The 20115-nt window shown below is 40.5% G+C and overlaps 2 protein-coding genes and 1 pseudogene across 2 annotated transcripts in view; all 3 read right to left on the minus strand.

Moving 5' to 3' along the window:
* Window positions 1-13966, minus strand: part of KPNA4 (karyopherin subunit alpha 4) — an 88474-nt gene extending 74508 nt beyond the window's left edge. Inside the window, exon 1 of the mRNA XM_053599692.1 lies at window positions 13840-13966. The gene's annotated coding sequence lies outside the window, so the exon portion shown is untranslated. The remainder of the gene's footprint in view (window positions 1-13839) is intronic.
* LOC128592974 (uncharacterized) lies at window positions 2894-3015 on the minus strand (annotated as a pseudogene).
* A 5338-nt stretch (window positions 13967-19304) lies between the features above and the next one.
* On the minus strand, window positions 19305-19914 carry LOC128592073 (60S ribosomal protein L26-like). The gene has a single exon (XM_053599912.1). It carries the CDS (start codon window positions 19683-19685, stop codon window positions 19335-19337), a length of 351 nt encoding a protein of 116 aa, XP_053455887.1. The 5' UTR covers window positions 19686-19914; the 3' UTR covers window positions 19305-19334.
* Window positions 19915-20115: the final 201 nt, after the last annotated feature.

The raw sequence follows: 20115 nt of genomic DNA on the forward strand, positions 1-20115 counted from the left end.
AGCTGGAGTATGTGTATATTTTCCACCATCATGAATTGTTTCATAAGTAGGGTACAAGAAAACAAATTACTGGTGAGTGCTCCCTGTATGATTAGAAGTTATCCTCTCAACATGCATGTTTAGATGAATATTTTGGACTTTTTGGAGTAAATATTATGAAAGGTTTCATGATGAAAGGAATAGAATTGTCTACTGTTACATGTCTTCATAGCTCCCAGCTACAACTGGTTGTTTCTGATGTTTAAACAACAACCCAATGTTTTCTCTGCAGAATACTCCTAAAAAATGAGAGAGATGCAATGCAAATAGTAAACAGCACCAACTTGTAATTTTATTTTATTTTATTTATCAACTGACTACAGTCTGTCTTTTTCTCTAGACAATAAGCTCTCTGAGGTCAAGGACCTTATGCATATTTTTTGTAGTTCACTATCACGTACCCAGTAACACTTGGCATACAGTGCATACTCTGTGCCTATTTGTCAAATACAAGACCTGAATCAGGCTTTATTGAATGTGTGTCCCTGAAGTTCGAAAACAAGCTAACCCTTCTTGACAAAACTGTGCATTGAGTTATAATTGCTTCTAAATTACACTGAGTTCCTTCTGTGAATTCTTGATTTGATGTCATGCTCATTCCAGGGTTAAAGTTTAGGGAATAAATCAAGATATATATTTCAGGTTAAAAAAAAACACCTACTTTTTTAAAAGTAGTTGTGATACACTTTGTTAAGACAAGGAATATCTCTAATTACAATTCTTAGGTAGTCTCTTTCTTGGCCTAAATTTTTCACTTAAAATCGTCACTACTCATTTGATAACAAGTTTGCATCTTTAGTGTCTATACTTTAGTTTTTTCCCAAGTAAAATACAATACACAATTTGTTACAGGAAACAAAGTTCTTCAGAGAGGTTGTAATACCTCTAAATGCAGATTGGCAACAAAATTGGCAAGCGATGATAGATCTAGCTCTGGGTAGGAGGTTTTAGAAATTTAATTTATTGAACTAAGAAAGTAGTAAAATGCAGACTTATTAGTTCCATGTCAACATTATCTTAGTTTGGGCTGCTGTAAGAAATTAACCACACACTGGGTGGCTTAAACAACAAACATTTACTTCTCACAGTTCTGGAGGACATGAAGTCCAATATCAAGGCTGATGTGGTATCTAGTGAGGGCTCACTTCCTGGTTTGAATATAGTTGTCTTCTCTCTGTACCCTTCTGTGTTGGAGAACAACCAGAAAGCAAGCTTTGTCTTTCATATGAGGGCACTAATACCATTCATGAAGGCTATACCCTCATGACCTCATTACCTCTTAATCACAGTGCAGGGTAGAATTTCAGCATGAATTTTTGAGAGTACACAAACATTCAGTCTATAGCAAAAAGACTATGTAACAAAGATGCTTTTTGTGTATATGAAGCGTAGTTACAACCAAATACTACAAAGTTTGTTTTGTGTACGCACATATAAGATCTGTTTTCAAGGCTCGGAGCCTGTAGCTCAAGCAACTAAGGTGCCAGCCACATGCCCTGGAGCTGGTGGGTTCGAATCCAGCCTGGGCCGCCAAACATCAATGACAACCACAACCAAAAAATAGCCGGATGTTGTGGTGGACGCCTGTGATCCCAGCTACTTAGGAGACTGAGGCAAGAGGATCCCTTAAACCCAAGAGTTTGAGGTTGCTGCGAGCTGTGACACCACAGCACTCTACGGAGGGCAATAGCTTTGAGGCTGTCTCAAAAAAAAAAAAACTGTTTTCAAATTGGCTATTCGATGTTAGGTAATATAATCTCTTGACTTGGAATTACCTTTGGCATAGGGAAAGTCTAAAATATTATGGAGATACTTGCTGTTAATATTTCATGAGTCACTCTGTAAAGAAAGACACTTTCTCTGTTCTATTACAGAGATTTGTGAGGGGATTTGTGAAGACTTAACGAGGATTTTAATTGATCAAATGTAATCTCAAAAAGAATTATAATTGTTAATTATTTAATTTAACCAGTTTAAACTATTCTCATACATATGTTTAATTAAGATTATAGCATCTCTTTTTAATCTGTAATATGGATTTTATGGTTTCTGTTACTGTTTGGGGACTGCCTTAGATTACATGTGATTTCTTGGTTGTAGTTGTTATTGTTCAGCAGGTCTGGACCGAATTCGAACCTGCCAGCTCTGGTATATATCACTGATGCCTTAAACGCTTGAGCTACAGGCACCACCCAAATTCTTAGGGTTGATTTTTTGAGTAAAATACTGGATAGTATTGCCTGAAAACTGAAAAAATTTAAGATGTTGCCAAATCTTACTAAAATATAATTTGTTTTTGTTACAGTTGAGTTGGTTCTTTTTTAAATAGAAAAACATTGAACCTTTGGTAATATACCTTTATTTTTCTCTGAAAAAAAAATTGATCGGGTATTGGAGGACTTTATTCCTTTTTATTGCCAGACATTTCTGGCTTAAAACTCAGGAAGAAATTATAGCTTTCACATGAAGACTGTAACTATAGCACAAGACTATGGGGAAGGGGCCAAGGAAAGGGAAGGGAGGGGGGAGGTTTTGGTGGAGGGAGGGTAATGGGTGGGGCCACATCTATGGTGCATCTTAGAATGGGTACAGGCGATTGCACTAATGTACAAAGCTATGATTTAACAATAAAAAAAAAAACTCAGGAAGCCTGTAGAAAACTACTTCTGTATTTTAACTGAAGTCCCTGAATGGTAAGAGATAATGAATTGATATTAATTTAATTGAGAGAGAGGAATCATCTAGTTTTTCTTCATCTGAGGTTTTTTTAAACTTATTTTTGACTATTTAATTGGAGAAAAACAGAATTACAGGCCCAACCTGCAGTCCTAATACTTCTCACTTCAGGCAAGCTCCCCACCCCAGGCTTCTATTTATTTTTACATGTCATCCTTGTGGTGGAACCCTAGCATCCATGTTGTGCTAATCTTCTCTGTATCGTTTCAATGTTACTACATGTGCTGCCAAAGGGAGCACTTTTTATTATTTTTAAATAATCACAGATTAACAGGAATTGCACAGAAGTATACAAGGAGGTCTCATCCACCCTTTACCTCCTCCAGTGGTATCATCTTGTATAACTATAGTAGTCTATTAAAACAAGAAAATTAGGCTCAGTGCCTTAGCTCAGCGGCTAGAGCACCAGCCACATACACCGGAGCTGGTGGGTTCGAACCCGGCCGAGCTGTGCCAAACAGCAATGGCAACTACACCCCCAGAATAGCCAGGCATTGTGGCAGGTGCCTGTAGTCCCAGCTTCTGGCGAGGCTAAGGCAAGAGAATCTCTTAAGCCCAAGAGCTTGAGGTTGCTGTGAGCTGTGACACTACAGCACTCTACAAAGGGTGACATATTGAGACTCTGTCTCAAAAAAAAAAAAAAAAAGAAAAGAAAATTAGTATTGATATAATCCACAGAGATTATTCCTAGGGGAGATAAGACATTAAAAGGTAAAGATAAGGGTGGTGCCTGTGGCTCAGCGAGTAGGACATGGCCCCATATATTGAGGGTGGAGGTTCGAACCTGGCCCTAGCCAAATCGGAACAAAAAAAATAGCCGGAAAATAAAAAAAAAAAAAAAAATAGCCGGGCGTTCTGGCAGGTGTCTGTAGTCCCAGCTACTTGGGAGGCTGAGGCAAGAGAATCGCCTAAGCCCAGGACTTGGAGGTTGCTGTGAGCTGCGACACCATAGCACTCTACTGAGGGTGATAAAGTGAGACTCTGTCTCTAAAAAAAAAAAAAAAGTAAAGACTATATGGAAGTATGAGGGGTGCCAGTATACTGGAACCCTTGGTAATCTTTCTTTTTGTGAACGAATGCTATAATGTCACTAGTAGTAACAATTGTTATCAAATATACAGCATCTACCATATTCTAGGTCTAGGTGTTTAATCTATGTATCTATATAGATTAAATGGATATAAATCTGTAATTTACATAAAGTATTTCATTGTTGTTGTTATTTGTATTTCTACTATTAAACAGATAACAGTTACTGAGCACTTAGGTGGCAAGCATTCTTTTAAGTTATTTATATGCTAACTCCTTGAATCCTCACAACAACACAATGAGGTACCTGTACTCACTTTACAAATGCAAATGAGAAATTTTTTTTTTTTTTAGATCACAGCTCACAGCAACCTCCAACTCCTGGGCTTAAGCGAATCTCTTGCCTCAGCCTCCCAAGTAGCTGGGACTACAGGTGCCCACCACAATGCCCAGCTATTTTTTGGTTGCGGTTGGCATTGTTGGCCCAGGCTGGATTCGAACCCGCCAGCTCTAGTGTATGTGGCTGACGCTTTAGCCGCTTGAGCTACAGGCGCTGAGCCTACAAATGAGAAAATTTAAGCACAGAGAGATTTAGTAATTTGCTCAAAATCATACAGTAAGAGATAGGGCAGGCGTTTGGACTGGGCCTGAAGTATAGCCAGCACTACTAATTACCTTGGAGTTACATAAACATCAGTGTTCATAGTAACATTTCAAGGTAGATATTTTTTCCATCTTATGTATGAGGAAACTGAGATTCAGTGAGGCTAAGTACTTAACTTACTCCAGACTCTGCACAACAGGTGCTGGAGCCCTTGTTTGATTCCAGGCCTTCCTTGCTGCAAATTATTTATAGTTGACCCTTTATTTCTACTTGACCATTCGACTCCCTTGTCTATCACACAGATCTCAGCTGAGCATCTAAAGAGGTCTAGTTCTAAAATGCCTAAGGGAGTGGTTCTCAAACTTGTAAGTGTATCAGAATCACCTGGAAGGTTTAAAACCCAGATTGGTGGACTCTATGGTTTCTGTTTCAGTAGCTCTGGAATAGCCCCTGAAGGCTTGAATTTCTAACAAGAGCTCAAGTGATGCTAATGATGTTCCAGTTCTGAGAACACACTTTGAGAACTACCAGATCTGGCTTAGCAGAGCTCATTATAAAGTGGTTTCAGCCTTAAGGTAAGGACAGAGTTAAAATAAGGGCAATTAAGGGTAATTAGGCTTCATATTATAGCAATAGATCATATATCATGCCACGTTTCTAAGTAATGCACAGGGCTGAGCACAGTGGCTCACGCCTGTAATCCGTCACCTAGGGAGGCCAAGGTAGGAAGATTGCTTCTTCTTCTTCTTTTTTTTTTTTTTTTGAGATAGAGTCTCACTTTGTTGCCCTCTGTAGAGTGCTGTAGCGCCATAGCTCACAGCAACCTCAAACTCTTGGGCTCAAGCGATCCTCTTACCTTAGCCTCCCTAGTAGCTGGGACTACAGGTGCCCACCACAATGCCCGGCTTTTTGTTATTGTTGTTGTTGTTTTGTTTAGCAGGCCTGGGCCTGGTTTGAGCATGTGGCTGGCGCCCTAACCTCTGAGCTATGGGTGCCCCAAGGAAGATTGCTTAAGGTGAGGAATTCAAGATCAGCCTGGGCAACATAGTGAGACCCCATATCTAAAAAAAATAAAAACGTTGAGATAGGCAGGAAGATCACTTGAATCAGGAGTTCAAGGTTACAATGAGCTATAATCACACCACTGCACTCCAGTCTGGGCAACAGAAAAAAAAAGTAATGCACATGTAAATTTCTGGTTATATATCTCTTACACAAAAATGTACCAAATAATTAGTGTTTCAACAAGAGAATTTTACAAGCAATATACAGATATATATTACTTTCTGAATAGATTTATGCAATACTTTCCTGGGACCCTCTCTGCCTTTAGTTTTCTTCTTGAATTTTCTCAAACACTATTTTTTTTTTTTATAGACAGAGTTTTACTTTGTTGCCCTCGGTAGAGTACTGTGGCGTCACAGCTCACAGCAACCTCCAGCTCTTGGGCTTAGGCGATTCTCTTGCCTCAGCCTCCTGAGTAGCTGGGACCACAGGTGCCCGCAACAATACCCGGCTATTTTTTGTTGCAGTTTGGCCAGGGCTGGGTTTGAACCTGCCACCCTGGGTATATGGGGCCGACGCGCTACTCACTGAGCTTCTGTTTATAAATAGAACTAAAAACTCAAAAACTATTTTCTTTATGACATTCTTTACTAAGACTGGCTCCATTAAGCTTATGAAGTCTATTTCTGAGTTCTTGGTGTCAGCGTAGATCTCTTTGCTCTGCCACTCCCTTCCCTAGCTCCTGGAAGGCTCAGGCCTGTCCTTGTTCTTAAGTCAATTCCCGAAGAGGCAGACTGTGTCTCCATTAGCTGTTCTCCTGCTGCTCCTGAATTGTAGCCTATATGCCAAGCATTCTGGCTCCCTTCTACTAGTCTCCTCAGTGCCCTGCCCCCGCAGGTCCAGCCCAGTGGACTGAGATCCCCTGCCACATCTGGACTGACCTCCTGGAATTATCCATAATACCAACAAACAAGACAGAAATAGAGTTATCTTCTCTATTTTTAGTCACCCTGTTCAAGGGGATTCCTTTACAATCAAAGCAACAAAAAAAGGAAAGCCTCTTAATTCTTAATCCTTTCTCATTTCTGCAAATGGTACTATTCACTTTCTTGAGCTGAAAAACATTAAGTATCTTTGATTCTTCATCCTTTTCTCCTATATCCCACATTCAATCACTGCCAAATGTATCAATAAATACGATGTCTTCAGAGTCTTTCTCGCTTGCCTACTCCATTCTCAATGCCTCTGCCCGTTCAAGACCTGTAAGCATTGTTTCATATTCACGATGTCTCAAATTGGAAGAAAACCTAAATGTTATCCAGTTCAACTACCTATTTTGTGCTTGAATTCTCACTTCAACACCCCCATCAAGTGGTTTTTCCATCTGCAACATGTCTTGAGTTGTATCTCATTCAGTCTCCAGAGGATACTTACTGTTAGAAACTTTTTCTTGTATGACACACTTGTATATAATTACTTAAAAGAAAAAGTCATTGTAATAGTTAAGGTAAAAGCAGTGAAGTATCTATGGAGGTGACGAAAGGCAAATGCATTAAATAGAGCTTGTTTTTGCATTTGTGAAGATGATAGATTCCTATCTGCAGTAATGTCTTACATTTAGATTATAGGTTATGTTTTGAAATGAGAGCACAGCCTGGGTGCGGTGGCTCACACCTGTAATCCTAGCACTCTGGGAGGCCAAGGCAGGTGCATCCCCTGAGTGCATGAGTTCCAGACCAGCTCTGAGCTAGAGCGAGACCCCATCTCTGAAAATGGCTGAGCGTTGTGGCGAGTGCCTGTAGTTCCAGCTACTCGGGAGGCTAAGGCAAGAAAATCGCTTGAGCCCAAAAGTCTGAGGTTGCTGTGAGCTATGATGCCCTGGCACTCTACCAAGAGTGACAAAATGAGACTCTGTGTCTCAAAAGAAAGAAAGAAAGAAAGAAAGAAAGAAAGAAGGAAGGAAGGAAGGAAGGAAGGAAGGAAGGAAGGAAGGAAGGAAGGAAGGAAGGAAGGAAGGAAGGAAGGAAGGAAGGAAGGAAGGAAGGAAGGAAGGAAGGAAGGAAGGAAGGAAGGAAGGAAGGAAGGAAGGAAGGAAGGAAGGAAGGAAAGAAAAGGAAAAATAAAAGAAAATTCTCACAGATATGAGTAGTTTTCATAACTTTAATGAAGACAGATTGATATCCTAAAACAGATGACTGCCTTGGATAATCTCATATGAGGAAGACTCAGATGGATTTATTAGTTGTTTTTCCCTATTACTGAGCATAGATTAGATGTGACATGTGGTACCATGTAAACAGATATCATTATAATTCTGGAACATCAATTAAAAAATAGTGCAAGATTGAACACTTTCAAGGCACAGAATTTAATCTTGAAACATACACCTCATAGGATTTATCAGTGTTCTATTTATAGTCTGTCACGGTGTTATACAAACCCCTGAAGTCCCTTGGAGAACTTCTCAAATAGAATTTCAACAAATTCTCCAGATGCTTATGAAGTTAAAGGTCTGCAGCTCCTGGTGTGTGCCATTTAGACTTAGTTACCACTAGTTACCTTATGATGGACTTCAGAAAAGTCTTTAACGACAGCTTTTAGTGTTTTTCTTCACTCTGTTGAATCTTAGAAGTCCTTCTCTTTTGCCTACATGCCTATGTTAACATTCTCTCTGTGGCCTGTTGAAGGTTGCTACCCACATAACTAATAAGAATCAGAACCTGGTAAGTGTTAGATCATCTTATTTAAAGTCCATTAGGTATTATAATGTCTTGTGCTCTTGCTTTTTGGCTACAATCCTAAGATCTGCCTAATCAAACCTTGATGTTCTACATGGCAGAACATAGCTACCATACTGATCCCAAATTAGACTTCCCAGGTTTTTAGTTCTATTTATAAATAGAAGCATCACAGGAAACATTTAACTTGTAAGCAGATCAAGTCAACTAATGACTAGTAACATTACTATTTGATTAATTGAAAGACGTCATAGAACCATTTAGAGCAGTAAAAAAAAAAAAAAAGAAACAATATCCAAGTGTGCTAGAAGAGCTATTTAATTTTTAGAGATAAGAAATACCTATTTAAAAAAATACCTATTTAAGTTTTCTATTCATGTTCTTACACTTCTACTTGCCACACAAAAAGAAGAAAAAAATTACCCTGCATTTATCTGTCCCAGTAGTCACCAGTATGGAAAACTCTTTAAAAGAGTAGTGAGAATTGACTATAGAGATCTTTCTTAACAGCTATGCATATGTCTCCGTCTCCTGGTTGGATCGCTGTCAGTCCTCTTGGAGGCACTCTTGTGGCATGTGAAGTACCCTAAAGGGCTCACTGGCAAATTAGTGATCTCAGCACCCTTATTATGCTAGCTGCTTTTAGGAATAATTTAAACACACTTTGTATTGCCCTTAATATAATACACAAAACAACAAAAAGGAGGGAGAGAGAAAGATATAGACCTACCTGCCCACTTACTGTAGCATATATCGTAGTATGCATGACGTGTAATTTACAGTGTAATGTAGCATTGTGTTTTGTCAGGCCTGGCTTTATGGACTTGTGACCCATGCAATCCCACAGAGCCCCGTGCTTGGCTTAATACTCTGCTGTCTTTATCTTAGAATGTCTCAGTTTTTATACCAGGGGCTGTATGTTTTCATTTTGTATCAGTCCTTACAAATATGTAATCTGCTGTGTTTACTGTGGTGAACATTATCCTAACTCCTTACCTAGCCACGATTATTTTTTGGCAGCATTATTTCAGTATTTTCTTTTCTTTTTTTGAGACAGAGTCTCCCTCTGTCGCCCTGGGTAGAGTACTATGGCCTCATAGCTCACAACAACCTCAAACTCTTGGGCTCAAGTGATCCTCCTGCCTCAGCCTCCCGAGTAGCTGGGACGGTAGGTGCCCACCAAAATGCTTGGTTAGTTCTTCTATTTTTAGTAGGACGAGGTCTCACTCTTGCTCTGGCTGGTCTCAAATTCCTGAGCTGAAAGGATCCTCTGGCTTCAGCTTCCCAGAGTGCTAGAATTACAGATGTGAGCCACTTCACCCTCCCATTCCATCAATATTTTCTAAAAAATGCCTATATGATATGTTTAAGTTAAGAAATATAAATCTAAATAGGGTCATACTATATATACCGTTCTGCAACCTGCTTTTTCACTTAATATATTTGGGACATTGCTTCCGGTTCATTTATTTTATACTTTATTTTTTTGAGACTCACTTTATTGCCCTTGGTAGAGTGCCAAGGCATCACAGTTCTCAGCAACCTCCAGGCTTAGTCGATTCTCTTGCCTCAGCCTCCTGAGTAGCTGGGACTACAGATGTCCACCAGAATGCCCGGCTATTTTTTTGTTGCAGTTTGGCCTGGGGCCGGGTTTGAACCAGCCACCCTTGGTATATGGGGCCAGCGCCCCACCCACTGAGCCACGGGCGCCACCCTATTTTATACTTTGTTATAGCTGAAGAATATTCTCTTGTATTGATAAATCGTGTCCTATTTAATCAGTCTCTTCCTGATGGACATATATTGCCTCCTGTTCTTTTCCCTTGCCCCACTGTTTCCTTAGGATACATCTCTAGAGGTGGAGTTGCTGAGTCAAAGGGCATGAATGTTTTTATTTTTATTTTTTTTTATTTATTTATTTATTTTATTGTTGGGGATTCATTGAGTGTACAATAAGCCAGGTTACATTGATTACAATTGTTAGGCAAAGTCCCTCTTGCAATCAGGGCATGAATGTTTTAAAATGTGATATGCACTCCCTGACTGCTTCTCAGAAATATTAGATTATACTAATCTAAATCCCACCAATAGTGCACAAGTGTGACTCTTGCCCCACTTGCTAACTGAGCATAATAAGTCATTTTCATCTCTGCCACTCTACTAGTGCTTGCTGTTTCTGATGGCCTTAGTCTGCTCTGTTAGCTCACTGGGGTACCATTGATTCTGCTAATATGGAATGGCAGTGTATTGAATTAAACATCAGTGTATCTATCGAAGTGAGGACCTTTCAGGTAGTGACTTTGTACTGGCTTTCCTAGCCAAATATGCAAGGCACTATATGCTCCCAACTTTTCTTTTCTTTTTTTTTTCAAGACAGGAGTCTTACTATGTCGCCCTAGATAGAGAGCAATGGCTTTGCAGCTCACAGCAACCTCAAACTCTTGCGCTCAAGCGATTCTTTTGCCTCAGCCTCCCAAGTAGCTGGGACTACAGGCGCCTGCCACAACGCCTGGCTGTTTCTGGTTGCAGTTGTTGTTGTTTAGCAGGCCCAGGCCGAGATGGAACCCGCCAGCATTGGTGTATGTGGCCAGCGCCCTACTCATTGACTTACGGGCACCGAGCCCAACTTTCTTTTAAACTAGTAAGGTTTTTGCTTTTCATGTGTAACATTCACTCCTGTAATTTCTCAAAGAGAACTTCTGATACACTGATCTTAATCTTTTTCTGCTCTTAACCCCACAAACTCTTTAAATTTTTTTTTTTTTTTGCCTGGCGTGGTGGCTCATGCCTTTAATTCTGGCCCTTTGGCAGGCTGAGGTGGGAGGAATACTTGTGGCCAGGAGTTTGAGACCAGCCTAGGCAACATAGTGAGATCTGCATTTCTACAAAAAATAAAAAACAATTAGCCAGGTGTGCTGATATGCCCTTGTAGACCCAGCTACCTGAGAGGCTGAAGAGGGAGAATTGTTAGAGTTCAGGAGTTTGAGGCTGCAGTGAGCTATGATTACACCATTGCACTCTTGCCTGGGTGACAGAGCAAGACCCTATCTCTAAAAACAAAAACAAGCAAAAAACCCAAATCATTTTCAAAATATTATTTTAGATAATAGTACTAAAAATTCCCATGTACCTTCTTCACCCAGATTCCCCAAATGTTAACATGTCACTACATTTGTTTTCATGTTCTCTCTTTTTCTCAACTCCAAGAGTACGATATAGCATGCTATTTCTAACCCAAATGCTTCAAATTCATTTCCTATCATAATCATAGTAAAACTACTTAAATAAGAAAATTTGATACAAAATTGTTATTTGCAGATATTTAAATTTTGTTAATTTCCCCAATAGTGTCCTTTATAGAAAAATCAGGGAAAAACCTTCCTGGTCCAGGATTCAAACCAGGACCACACATTATATTTAACTAACAATAATTGCACCTTGGATAAACCTCACACACATTATATGTGGTTGTTATGAATACCTCCTGTTTGGGGGGATCGTACTTTTCTTGTGAAATTCTTTTTGGCAGCCTGAATACCAAAAATCTGATTGGTTAGTTTTTTTGTGTTTATATGTAGTATGTTCTAAAGCAGAGAAAAGTTGCTAAAAAAGGAAAAATGAGACCCCCAACAGATTAAAGAAGTATTCATAAATAATAGAAATTTCTGGTAAGAAGTCATAAGCTGTAAAAAATGAAAATTTCAAAAACCTTTCAAAAATGCTGTAAACTTAAAGTTCTTCCAGAGCCTTTCTAAAAAGATTGTCACCTTTGCTAATGGGACCAGGTGTTAAGAAGTTCTAATTGATTGCATTTGCACAAAGTTACCTATGAGTCCCTAGAAAGTTTAGGAAAGGGGAAAAAACAGAAATAATGAGAAATACCCTTTTCCATTAAAACTGGAGACAAATGTTTTGTTTTTCTTGGTAGGGTGACACTGAATATCTTTCCTTTCTCTCGAGTCTTTTATTAAAAACCAAAATAGTGTGAAATGTGCTGATTGGGTAAATTAAAGCTTTAACTATGGTTATTTGAGTAGGTTCCCTGAAATACGGAGGGCAGAGGGTTGAGAGCAGCTCACCTGAGAGCTCGTTCAACTTCAAGGTGAGTTCACAGTAAGGAGCGGATGGATATTTTCCTTGAAAAAACATTCAGAAATTGCTAACTTAATTTCAGCAATCTTGTAAGCATTTCTTTTCTTTTTTTTTTTTTAAAGACAGAGTCTCACTCTATCACCCCTGGTAGAGTGCTGTGGCGTCACAGCTCACAGTAACCTCCAACTCCTGGGCTTAGGTGATTCTCTGGCCTCAGACTCCTGAGTAGCTGGGACTACAGGCACCTGCCACATGCCCAGCTATTTTTTTATTGCAATTTGGCGGGGACCGGGTTCAAACCCACCACCCTCGGTATATGGGTTCGGCGCCTTACCCACTGAGCCACAGGTGCTACCCAATCTTGTAAGCATCTCCTTATACTATTTGATCTCTATTTTACTACTAAGGAAGTAGGCATCCAGAGCAGTAATCTGTCCCAGGTCACTCAGCTAGTTAGGTGGCAGAGCTAGGAAACTCGGGGGATCTCCAGGGATGACTTCCAGGGGCCTGAGTGGTTTAATCTCATGAACTTTTGAAATGAACCCAGCAGTTTCACTTCCAGCCTGGGGCCTCACACTGAGGAGAAATGGCTGAGAGCACAGTCAGAAGTCGGCTGGACAGCTACAATGGAAATGGAAAGAAAGTCCAGACTAAAACGAAAGAGGGTTACAGAGCAGGGACCCTCTGAAAGCAAGCGACCGTATTTTTAACAACTGAAATTATAAAAGCTACCTGAACCACACTTCCTTTTTAAAGTTCAGAAAAACTAAATTGATATGAAAATGAACAACAGAAAAATATTGAGGTTGGATTTTGTGTGAAATTATTTCAGATTGAGTATCCCTCATCAGCACTGCTTGGGACTAAAAATTTATTTTTATTTATTTATTTATTTATTTTTTGAGACAGAGTCTCACTATGTCACCCTCAGTAGAGTGCTGTGTTGTCACAGCTCACAGCAACCTCAAACTCTTGGGCTTAAGCGATTCTCTTGCCTCAGTCTCCCAAGTACCTGGGACTACAGACGCCCGCCACAACGCCTGGCCATTTGTTGTTGTTGTTGCAGTTGTCACTATTGTCTAGCAGGCCCAGGCCAGGTTCAAACCCACCTGCCTCAGTGTATGTGGCCAGGACCCTAACCACTGAGCTATGGGCACTGAGCCTAAAATTTTTTTCAGATTTAAGATTTTTAAAAATATGGAGTTGACGGTGCATCTTACAAGGGTACATGTGAAACTTAGCAAATGTAGAATATAAATGTCTTAACACAATAACATAGCCAGGAAGGCTATGTTAACCAGTGTGATGAAAATATGTCAAATGGGGAGAGATTAAAGATAGCGGCTCAGTAACAGCTTCCCTGCAACTGGGAACAGCGAGTCTGGGGAGACAAGACTCCAGGCATCTCTGGCCGGTGGGATCTGCCTATAATCATTCCTTTGAGGATACAGGGAGCCAGCAAGGGACTTCTGGACCCCAAGAAGAGGACAAAAACAGTGGAAAACTGGCAAGTGGTTGCGTGTGTTCGACTGACCTAATCACGCCGGCAACCGTAAGTACAAGCAGCAGTGAGACTGCAAACTGGAAAGGCCTTACCTGTGAACTGTTTCGGTGTTCTTGGACTTGGCACTCAGTTGAACTGCCTTGGGGAGAGCTTGAGCAGGAGTGTGGAGAACTTTGGGCATTGTCTGGGGCCCCAGACTGAGCCACTGAGCTGGGCGCAGGAAGCCATTGTGAAAGAACTGCCCTGGCAAGCTCCGCCCTCAGGGTATCAGAGCAAGGATTGGGTGGGTCAAAGTAACCTACTGACTGAGCAGCCTAAGGGCGGGGACTGAGCTGCCTTACAACCTTAATCCTTAGGGGCAGAGTGAGACGGTTTTGGCACACTGGAGCCTTGGGCTGTTGCCCTGGCTCAAACTCATGGGATTGACGCCACCCAGACCTCCATAAGAACAGTGCAGCGACCCCGGACAGGTGACCTGCACCCACCGGGCCTCCGCATTCCCTGACCAGGAACTGCGGGAACCATGCAACCCTGCGTCCTCCATCCTATGTCCTCCCAGCTTCCACACTAGCCTGTTCATCTGAAAAGGGACTCTGGTACCTGCGTGACCTTTGGAGCCCTCCCTGCCTCTGTGCAGAGCTCTTCTCCTGGCCAGAGACTGCTGGAGCCTTGGGCTCTCTGTGCCAAAGTCACTGGGTGCCTGGCACTCCCAGAACCATGCGCACCACCCCCAGCCCTGTTGCTGGATCTGGGTGTGTCACAAACCGGAGCTGCTTCCACAATCAGAACTCCCTAGCTAGAGCAGCCCCAGAGGAACTACACAGGGTCACTCCCTACAAAGATCCAGCAACAATAGAGTGATCCTGCTGGGGTCTAATCTTGGAGAGACACCTCCCCAACTCTGAGGACAGCCAGAGGCAACGGTGAAAAACAATCATGAGGCAAAATCAACAGAAAAACTCTGGCAATATGAATACTCAGATTAGATTAACTCCCCCAAGGATCAATGAGGCAGAAACAGCATAAGACCCCATGCACAAACAAATAGCTGAGGTGTCAGAAATTGAATGCAAGATCTGGATAGCAAATAAGATCGAATTAGAATTCCAAAAGTTATCTCAAGAATTCAATGGATTCAAAGACCAAATGACCAAAGATTTTGACACATTGAGACAAGAAGTTGCATCCCTCAAAGATCTGAGAAACACAATAGAATCCCTCAGTAACAGAATGGAGCAAGCAGAAGAAAGGATTTCTGACATTGAAGACAAAGCTTTCGAATGCTCCCAAACCCTCAAAGAAGAAGAGAAATGGAGAGCAAAAACAGACTACTCTCTCAGAGAGCTATCGGATAATTTGAAGAAAACCAATATTCGTCTTATAGGGATCCCTGAAAGTGATGAAGTGGCTTCACAAGGCACAGAGTCTCTTCTCCATGAGATTATGAAGGAGAACTTTCCAGACATGCCAAGAGATTCCGAAATTCAGATAGCAGACAGTTTCAGAACTCCAACACAACTCAACCCAAATAAGACATCCCCCAGACAGATCATAATCAATTTCACTAAAGTTAATATGAAGTAGAAAATTCTGAAAGCTGCTAGATGAAAGAAAACCATTACCTACAAGGGGAAGAATATCAGAATAACTTCAGAGCTCTCTGCTGAAACCTTTCAAGCTAGAAGAGGATCATCGACTTTTAATCTCCTAAAACAAAATAACTTTCAACCCAGGATCCTGTACCCACCTAAACTGAGCTTCATTTATGACGGAGAAATTAAATACTTCAACGACATTCACATGTTGAAGAAATTTGCCACAACTAAACCAGCTCTCCAGGACATTCTTCGACCTATCCTCCATAAAGACCAGTGTAATTCTCCACCACAAAAGTAAACCCACCCAAAAAAATTTTGATCAAATTCCAACTTCCACAGTCGCAAAAGGATTAAAAATGTCCACCGGTCTCTTAAAAGGCTTATCAATATTCTCAATTAATGTGAATGGTTTAAATTGTCCTCTAAAGAGGCATAGGTTGGTGGACTGGATACAAAAACTCAAGCCAGATATCTGCTGCATCCAAGAATCTCATCTTACATTAAAAGACAGATATAGACTCAAGGTGAAGGGATGGTCATCTATATTCCAGGCAAATGGAAAGCAGAAAAAAGCAGGTGTTGCAATCCTGTTCGCAGACACAATAGGCTTTAAACCAACCAAAATAATTAAGGATAAGGATGGATACTTCATATTTGTTAAAGGTAATACTCAATACGATGAGATCTCAATTATTAATATTTATGCACCCAACCACAACACACCTCAATTTATAAGAGAAACTCTTACAGACATAAGCAACTCGATTTCCTCCACTTCCATAGTAGTTGGAGATTTTAACACCTCTTTAGCAGTCCTGGATAGATCCTCCAAAAAGAAGCTAAGTAAAGAAATTTTAGATTTAAACTCAACCATTCAACATCTAGACTTAACAGACATCTACAGAACATTTCATCCCAACAAAACTGAATACACATTCTTCTCATCAGCCCATGGAACATACTCCAAAATCGACCACATCCTAGGCCACATATCCTCAGCAAATTTGAAAAAATAGAAATTATTCCTTGCATCTTCTCAGACCATCATGGAATAAAAGTTGAACTAAATAACAACAGGAACCTGCATATCCATACAAAAACATGGAAGCTAAACAACCTTATGCTGAAGGATACATGGGTTATAGATGAGATTAAGAAGGAAATCACCATATTTTTGGAACAAAACAACAAGACACGAATTACCAGAACCTCTGGGATACTGCGAAGGCAGTCCTAAGAGGGAAATTTATAGCACTGCAAGCCTTCCTCAAGAAAACGGAAAGAGAAGAAGTCAATAACTTAATGGAACATCTCAAGCAACTGGAGAAAGAAGAACACTTCAACCCCAAACGCAGCAGAAGAAAAGAAATAACCAAAATCAGAGCAGAATTAAATGAAATTGAAAACAAAAGAATTATACAACAGATCAATAAATCCAAAAGCTGGTTTTTTGAAAAGATCAATAAAATAGATAAACCTTTGGCCAACCTAACCAGGAAAAAAAGAGTAAAATCTCTAATTTCATCAATCAGAAATGGTAATGATGAAATAACAACAGACCCCTCAGAAATTCAAAAAATCCTTAACGAATACTACAAGAAACTCTACTCTCCCAAATATGAAAATCTGAAAGAAATCGACTAATACCTGGAAGCACGCCACCTACTAAGACTTAGCCAGAACGAAGTGGAAATGTTGAACAGGCCTATATCAAGTTCTGAAATAGCATCAACTATACAAAATCTCCCTAAAAAGAAAAGCCCAGGACCAGATGGCTTTACGTCAGAATTCTACCAAACATTTAAAGAAGAACTGGTACCTATACTACTAAACCTCTTCCAAAATATAGAAAAAGAAGGAATATTACCCAGCACATTCTACAAAGCAAACATCACCTTGATCCCCAAACCAGGGAAAGACCCAACAAGAAAAGAAAATTATAGACCAATATCACTAATGAATATAGATGCTAAAATACTCAATAAGATCCTAACAAACAGAATCCAACAACACATCAAAAAAATTATACACCATGACCAAGTCGGATTTATCCCAGAGTGTCAAGGCTGGTTCAATATACGTAAATCTATAAATGTAATTCAACACATAAACAAACTTAAAAATAAAGACCATATGATTCTTTCAATTGATGCAGAAAACGCTTTTGATAATATCCAGCATCCCTTCATGATCAGAGCACTTAAGAAAATTGGTATAGAAGGGACATTTCTTAAACTAATAGAGGCCATCTACAGCAAACCCACAGCCAATATTGTATTGAATGGAGTTAAATTGAAATCATTTCCACTTAGATCAGGAACCAGGCAAGGTTGCCTATTGTCTCCATTGCTCTTTAACATTGTAATGGAAATTTTAGCCATTGCAATTAGGGAAGAAAAGGCAATCAAGGGTATCCACATAGGGTATCCAATATGGCTGTGATGCCATGGCACTCTACCAAGGGTGATAAAGTGAGACTCTGTCTCTAAATTAAAAAAAAAAAATTAAAGCCAATTGGAGGCTGGGTGTGGTGGCTCACATCTGTATGTCTATAATCTTGGCACTTTGGGAGACTGAGGCAGGAGGATTATTTCAGGCCGGGAGTTCCAGACCAGCCTAAGCAACATAGCAAGACCTTATTTCTACAAAAAATAGAAAAATTAGTTAGGCCTGGTGACATGCACCTATAGTACTAGCTGCCCAGGAAACTGAGGCAGAAGGATCCCACGAGCCTAGCAGTTTGTGGTTACAGTGAGTTATGCTGATGTCACTTCACTCTAGCTGGGGCAACAGAGCAAGACTACTTCAAGCCAGTTGGAGAGATATTTGACCTGTGTACAGAGGTTGTGCATATCGGTATGGAATATCTTGGAAAACTTTCCTACTCCTAAATTTTTTTGCACAATAACATCTAGTTGAGTGATATTGAAAAATCTTAAAGAAAAAATGACATCTTTATCAGCAAGTTTTTTTTAAATTCTCCATAACTTGTTCCATTTCTTTGAACCAACATAGAGCTAAAGGAGAGAAAACATTTTAAACCAGGTTAAGTCCTAGGTTCTGATTTGGATTTCTCCAACACAATTTCAGATCTAGACTTTGGAGTCAGAAATGGACCTAGCTCACCAAGAAAGAAAATGTAGGTGACCTAGATCTTTTTGCTCACTATTCATTAATAAGTTGATTTACTAGTACAACTGAGCCACAGGTGAGTGCAGATGGTATTAGCCATTTTATCTGGGGCTCACATCTAGGCAAATTTGAAACCTAGACCCAGGGTGAGTTTTGCCTGCTTCACTTTCTAGAACAGTGGTTCTCAACCTATGGATTGCGACCCACAGGAACTGTATTAAAGGATTGCGGCATTAGGAAGGTTGAGAACCACTGAGCTAGAACCTTAACTTCAGTGCCATGTACAGCCAGGCCTTGCTACCTGGTGGTGACGTAACACTGTCATGATTTGTTCAGATTCTCTGTCTTTAAAACAATGCTTTTTGGCCAGGCGTGGTGGTTCATGTCAGTAATCCTAGCACTCTGGGAGGCCAAGGTGGGGGGATTGATTGCCTGAGCTCACGGACTTCAAGACCAGCCTGAGCAAGAGTGAGATCCCTGTCTCTAAAAATCATAGAAAAGCTAGCTGGATATTGTTGCAGGTGCCTGTAGTCCCAGCTACTCAGGAGGCTGAGGCAAGAGGATCGCTTGAGCCCAAGAGTTTGAGGTTGCTGTGAACTCTGATGCCAAGTCACTCTATTGAGAGTCACAAAATGAGGTTCTGTCTCAAAAAACAAAAAAACAAGACTTTTTCACTTCTCATGGTACATTCTTTGGAGCTTGGAGGGTAGGAAATAAGAGACAATTTCAATTCAACTTAGCCCATTTTATTTCTTGTTAGCAGCTGTAACAGAAGAAAGTCATTGGGATGAAATCAGAACTTTTTTTTTTTTTTTTCATTTTAGCAGTGTTTAATGAAAGTTGCATATAAGATTATTTTATTCCTGCATCTTCTCAATTGTTTCTTCCTTGTACTTGCCCTTTTCCTTTCCTACTTGGCGAGATTTGGCTTTTCCTTCAAGGATCTTTTTGCGGTCTTTGTCCAGTTTAATCCTAGTAATGACCACCTTGCTGGGGTGAATGCCCACGTGGACAGTTGTGCCATTAGCCTTTTCCGGCTGCACCCGCTCAGTGTAGATGACGTATTTCTTCCTGTAAACCTGGACTGCTTTGCCACTCTGCTGACCTTTATAATGCCCCCGGACAACCTGAACTTCATCATCCTTTCGGATGGGCATGGGTCGAACATTGGACTTCTGTCTCAGCTCTTTGGAAAGAGGGGAAGACATAATCTTCCTGCGAATGTGGGAAGGTGCATTGAAATGCCTTTTGCGGTTCTTGCTTCGGTCCGAAGTCACAAAGGATTGAACTTCATTTTGGCTACAACTGTTACTTTCGGAGACCACTCTAGGAAATAGCACTGCCTGGACTTGACTCTGTATCTCCACATGATCCCTCCCGTCAGCTCTCGTTTCTGAGTCTCCAAATCCCCTGACCCTCCATCCCTCTGCTTCACGGCGACCCCTAGGCAATCCTCACCCGCTGCCTCTCCCGAAATCAGAACTTTTGATTAAAAAGAGATTTGGCTTTTGAGGAGTTCAGTTTATTTTTGATATCATGAATCTAGAAATGCAGAGAATTAACTTCTCCCTATTGACTATATAGAGCTTAAGCTTTGATCTTATGTAATACAGTAGATTATTTTATAGTAGGAATATC

This window comes from Nycticebus coucang, chromosome 8, assembly GCF_027406575.1.
Source record: "Nycticebus coucang isolate mNycCou1 chromosome 8, mNycCou1.pri, whole genome shotgun sequence".
Classification (NCBI taxonomy): Eukaryota; Metazoa; Chordata; class Mammalia; order Primates; family Lorisidae; genus Nycticebus; species Nycticebus coucang.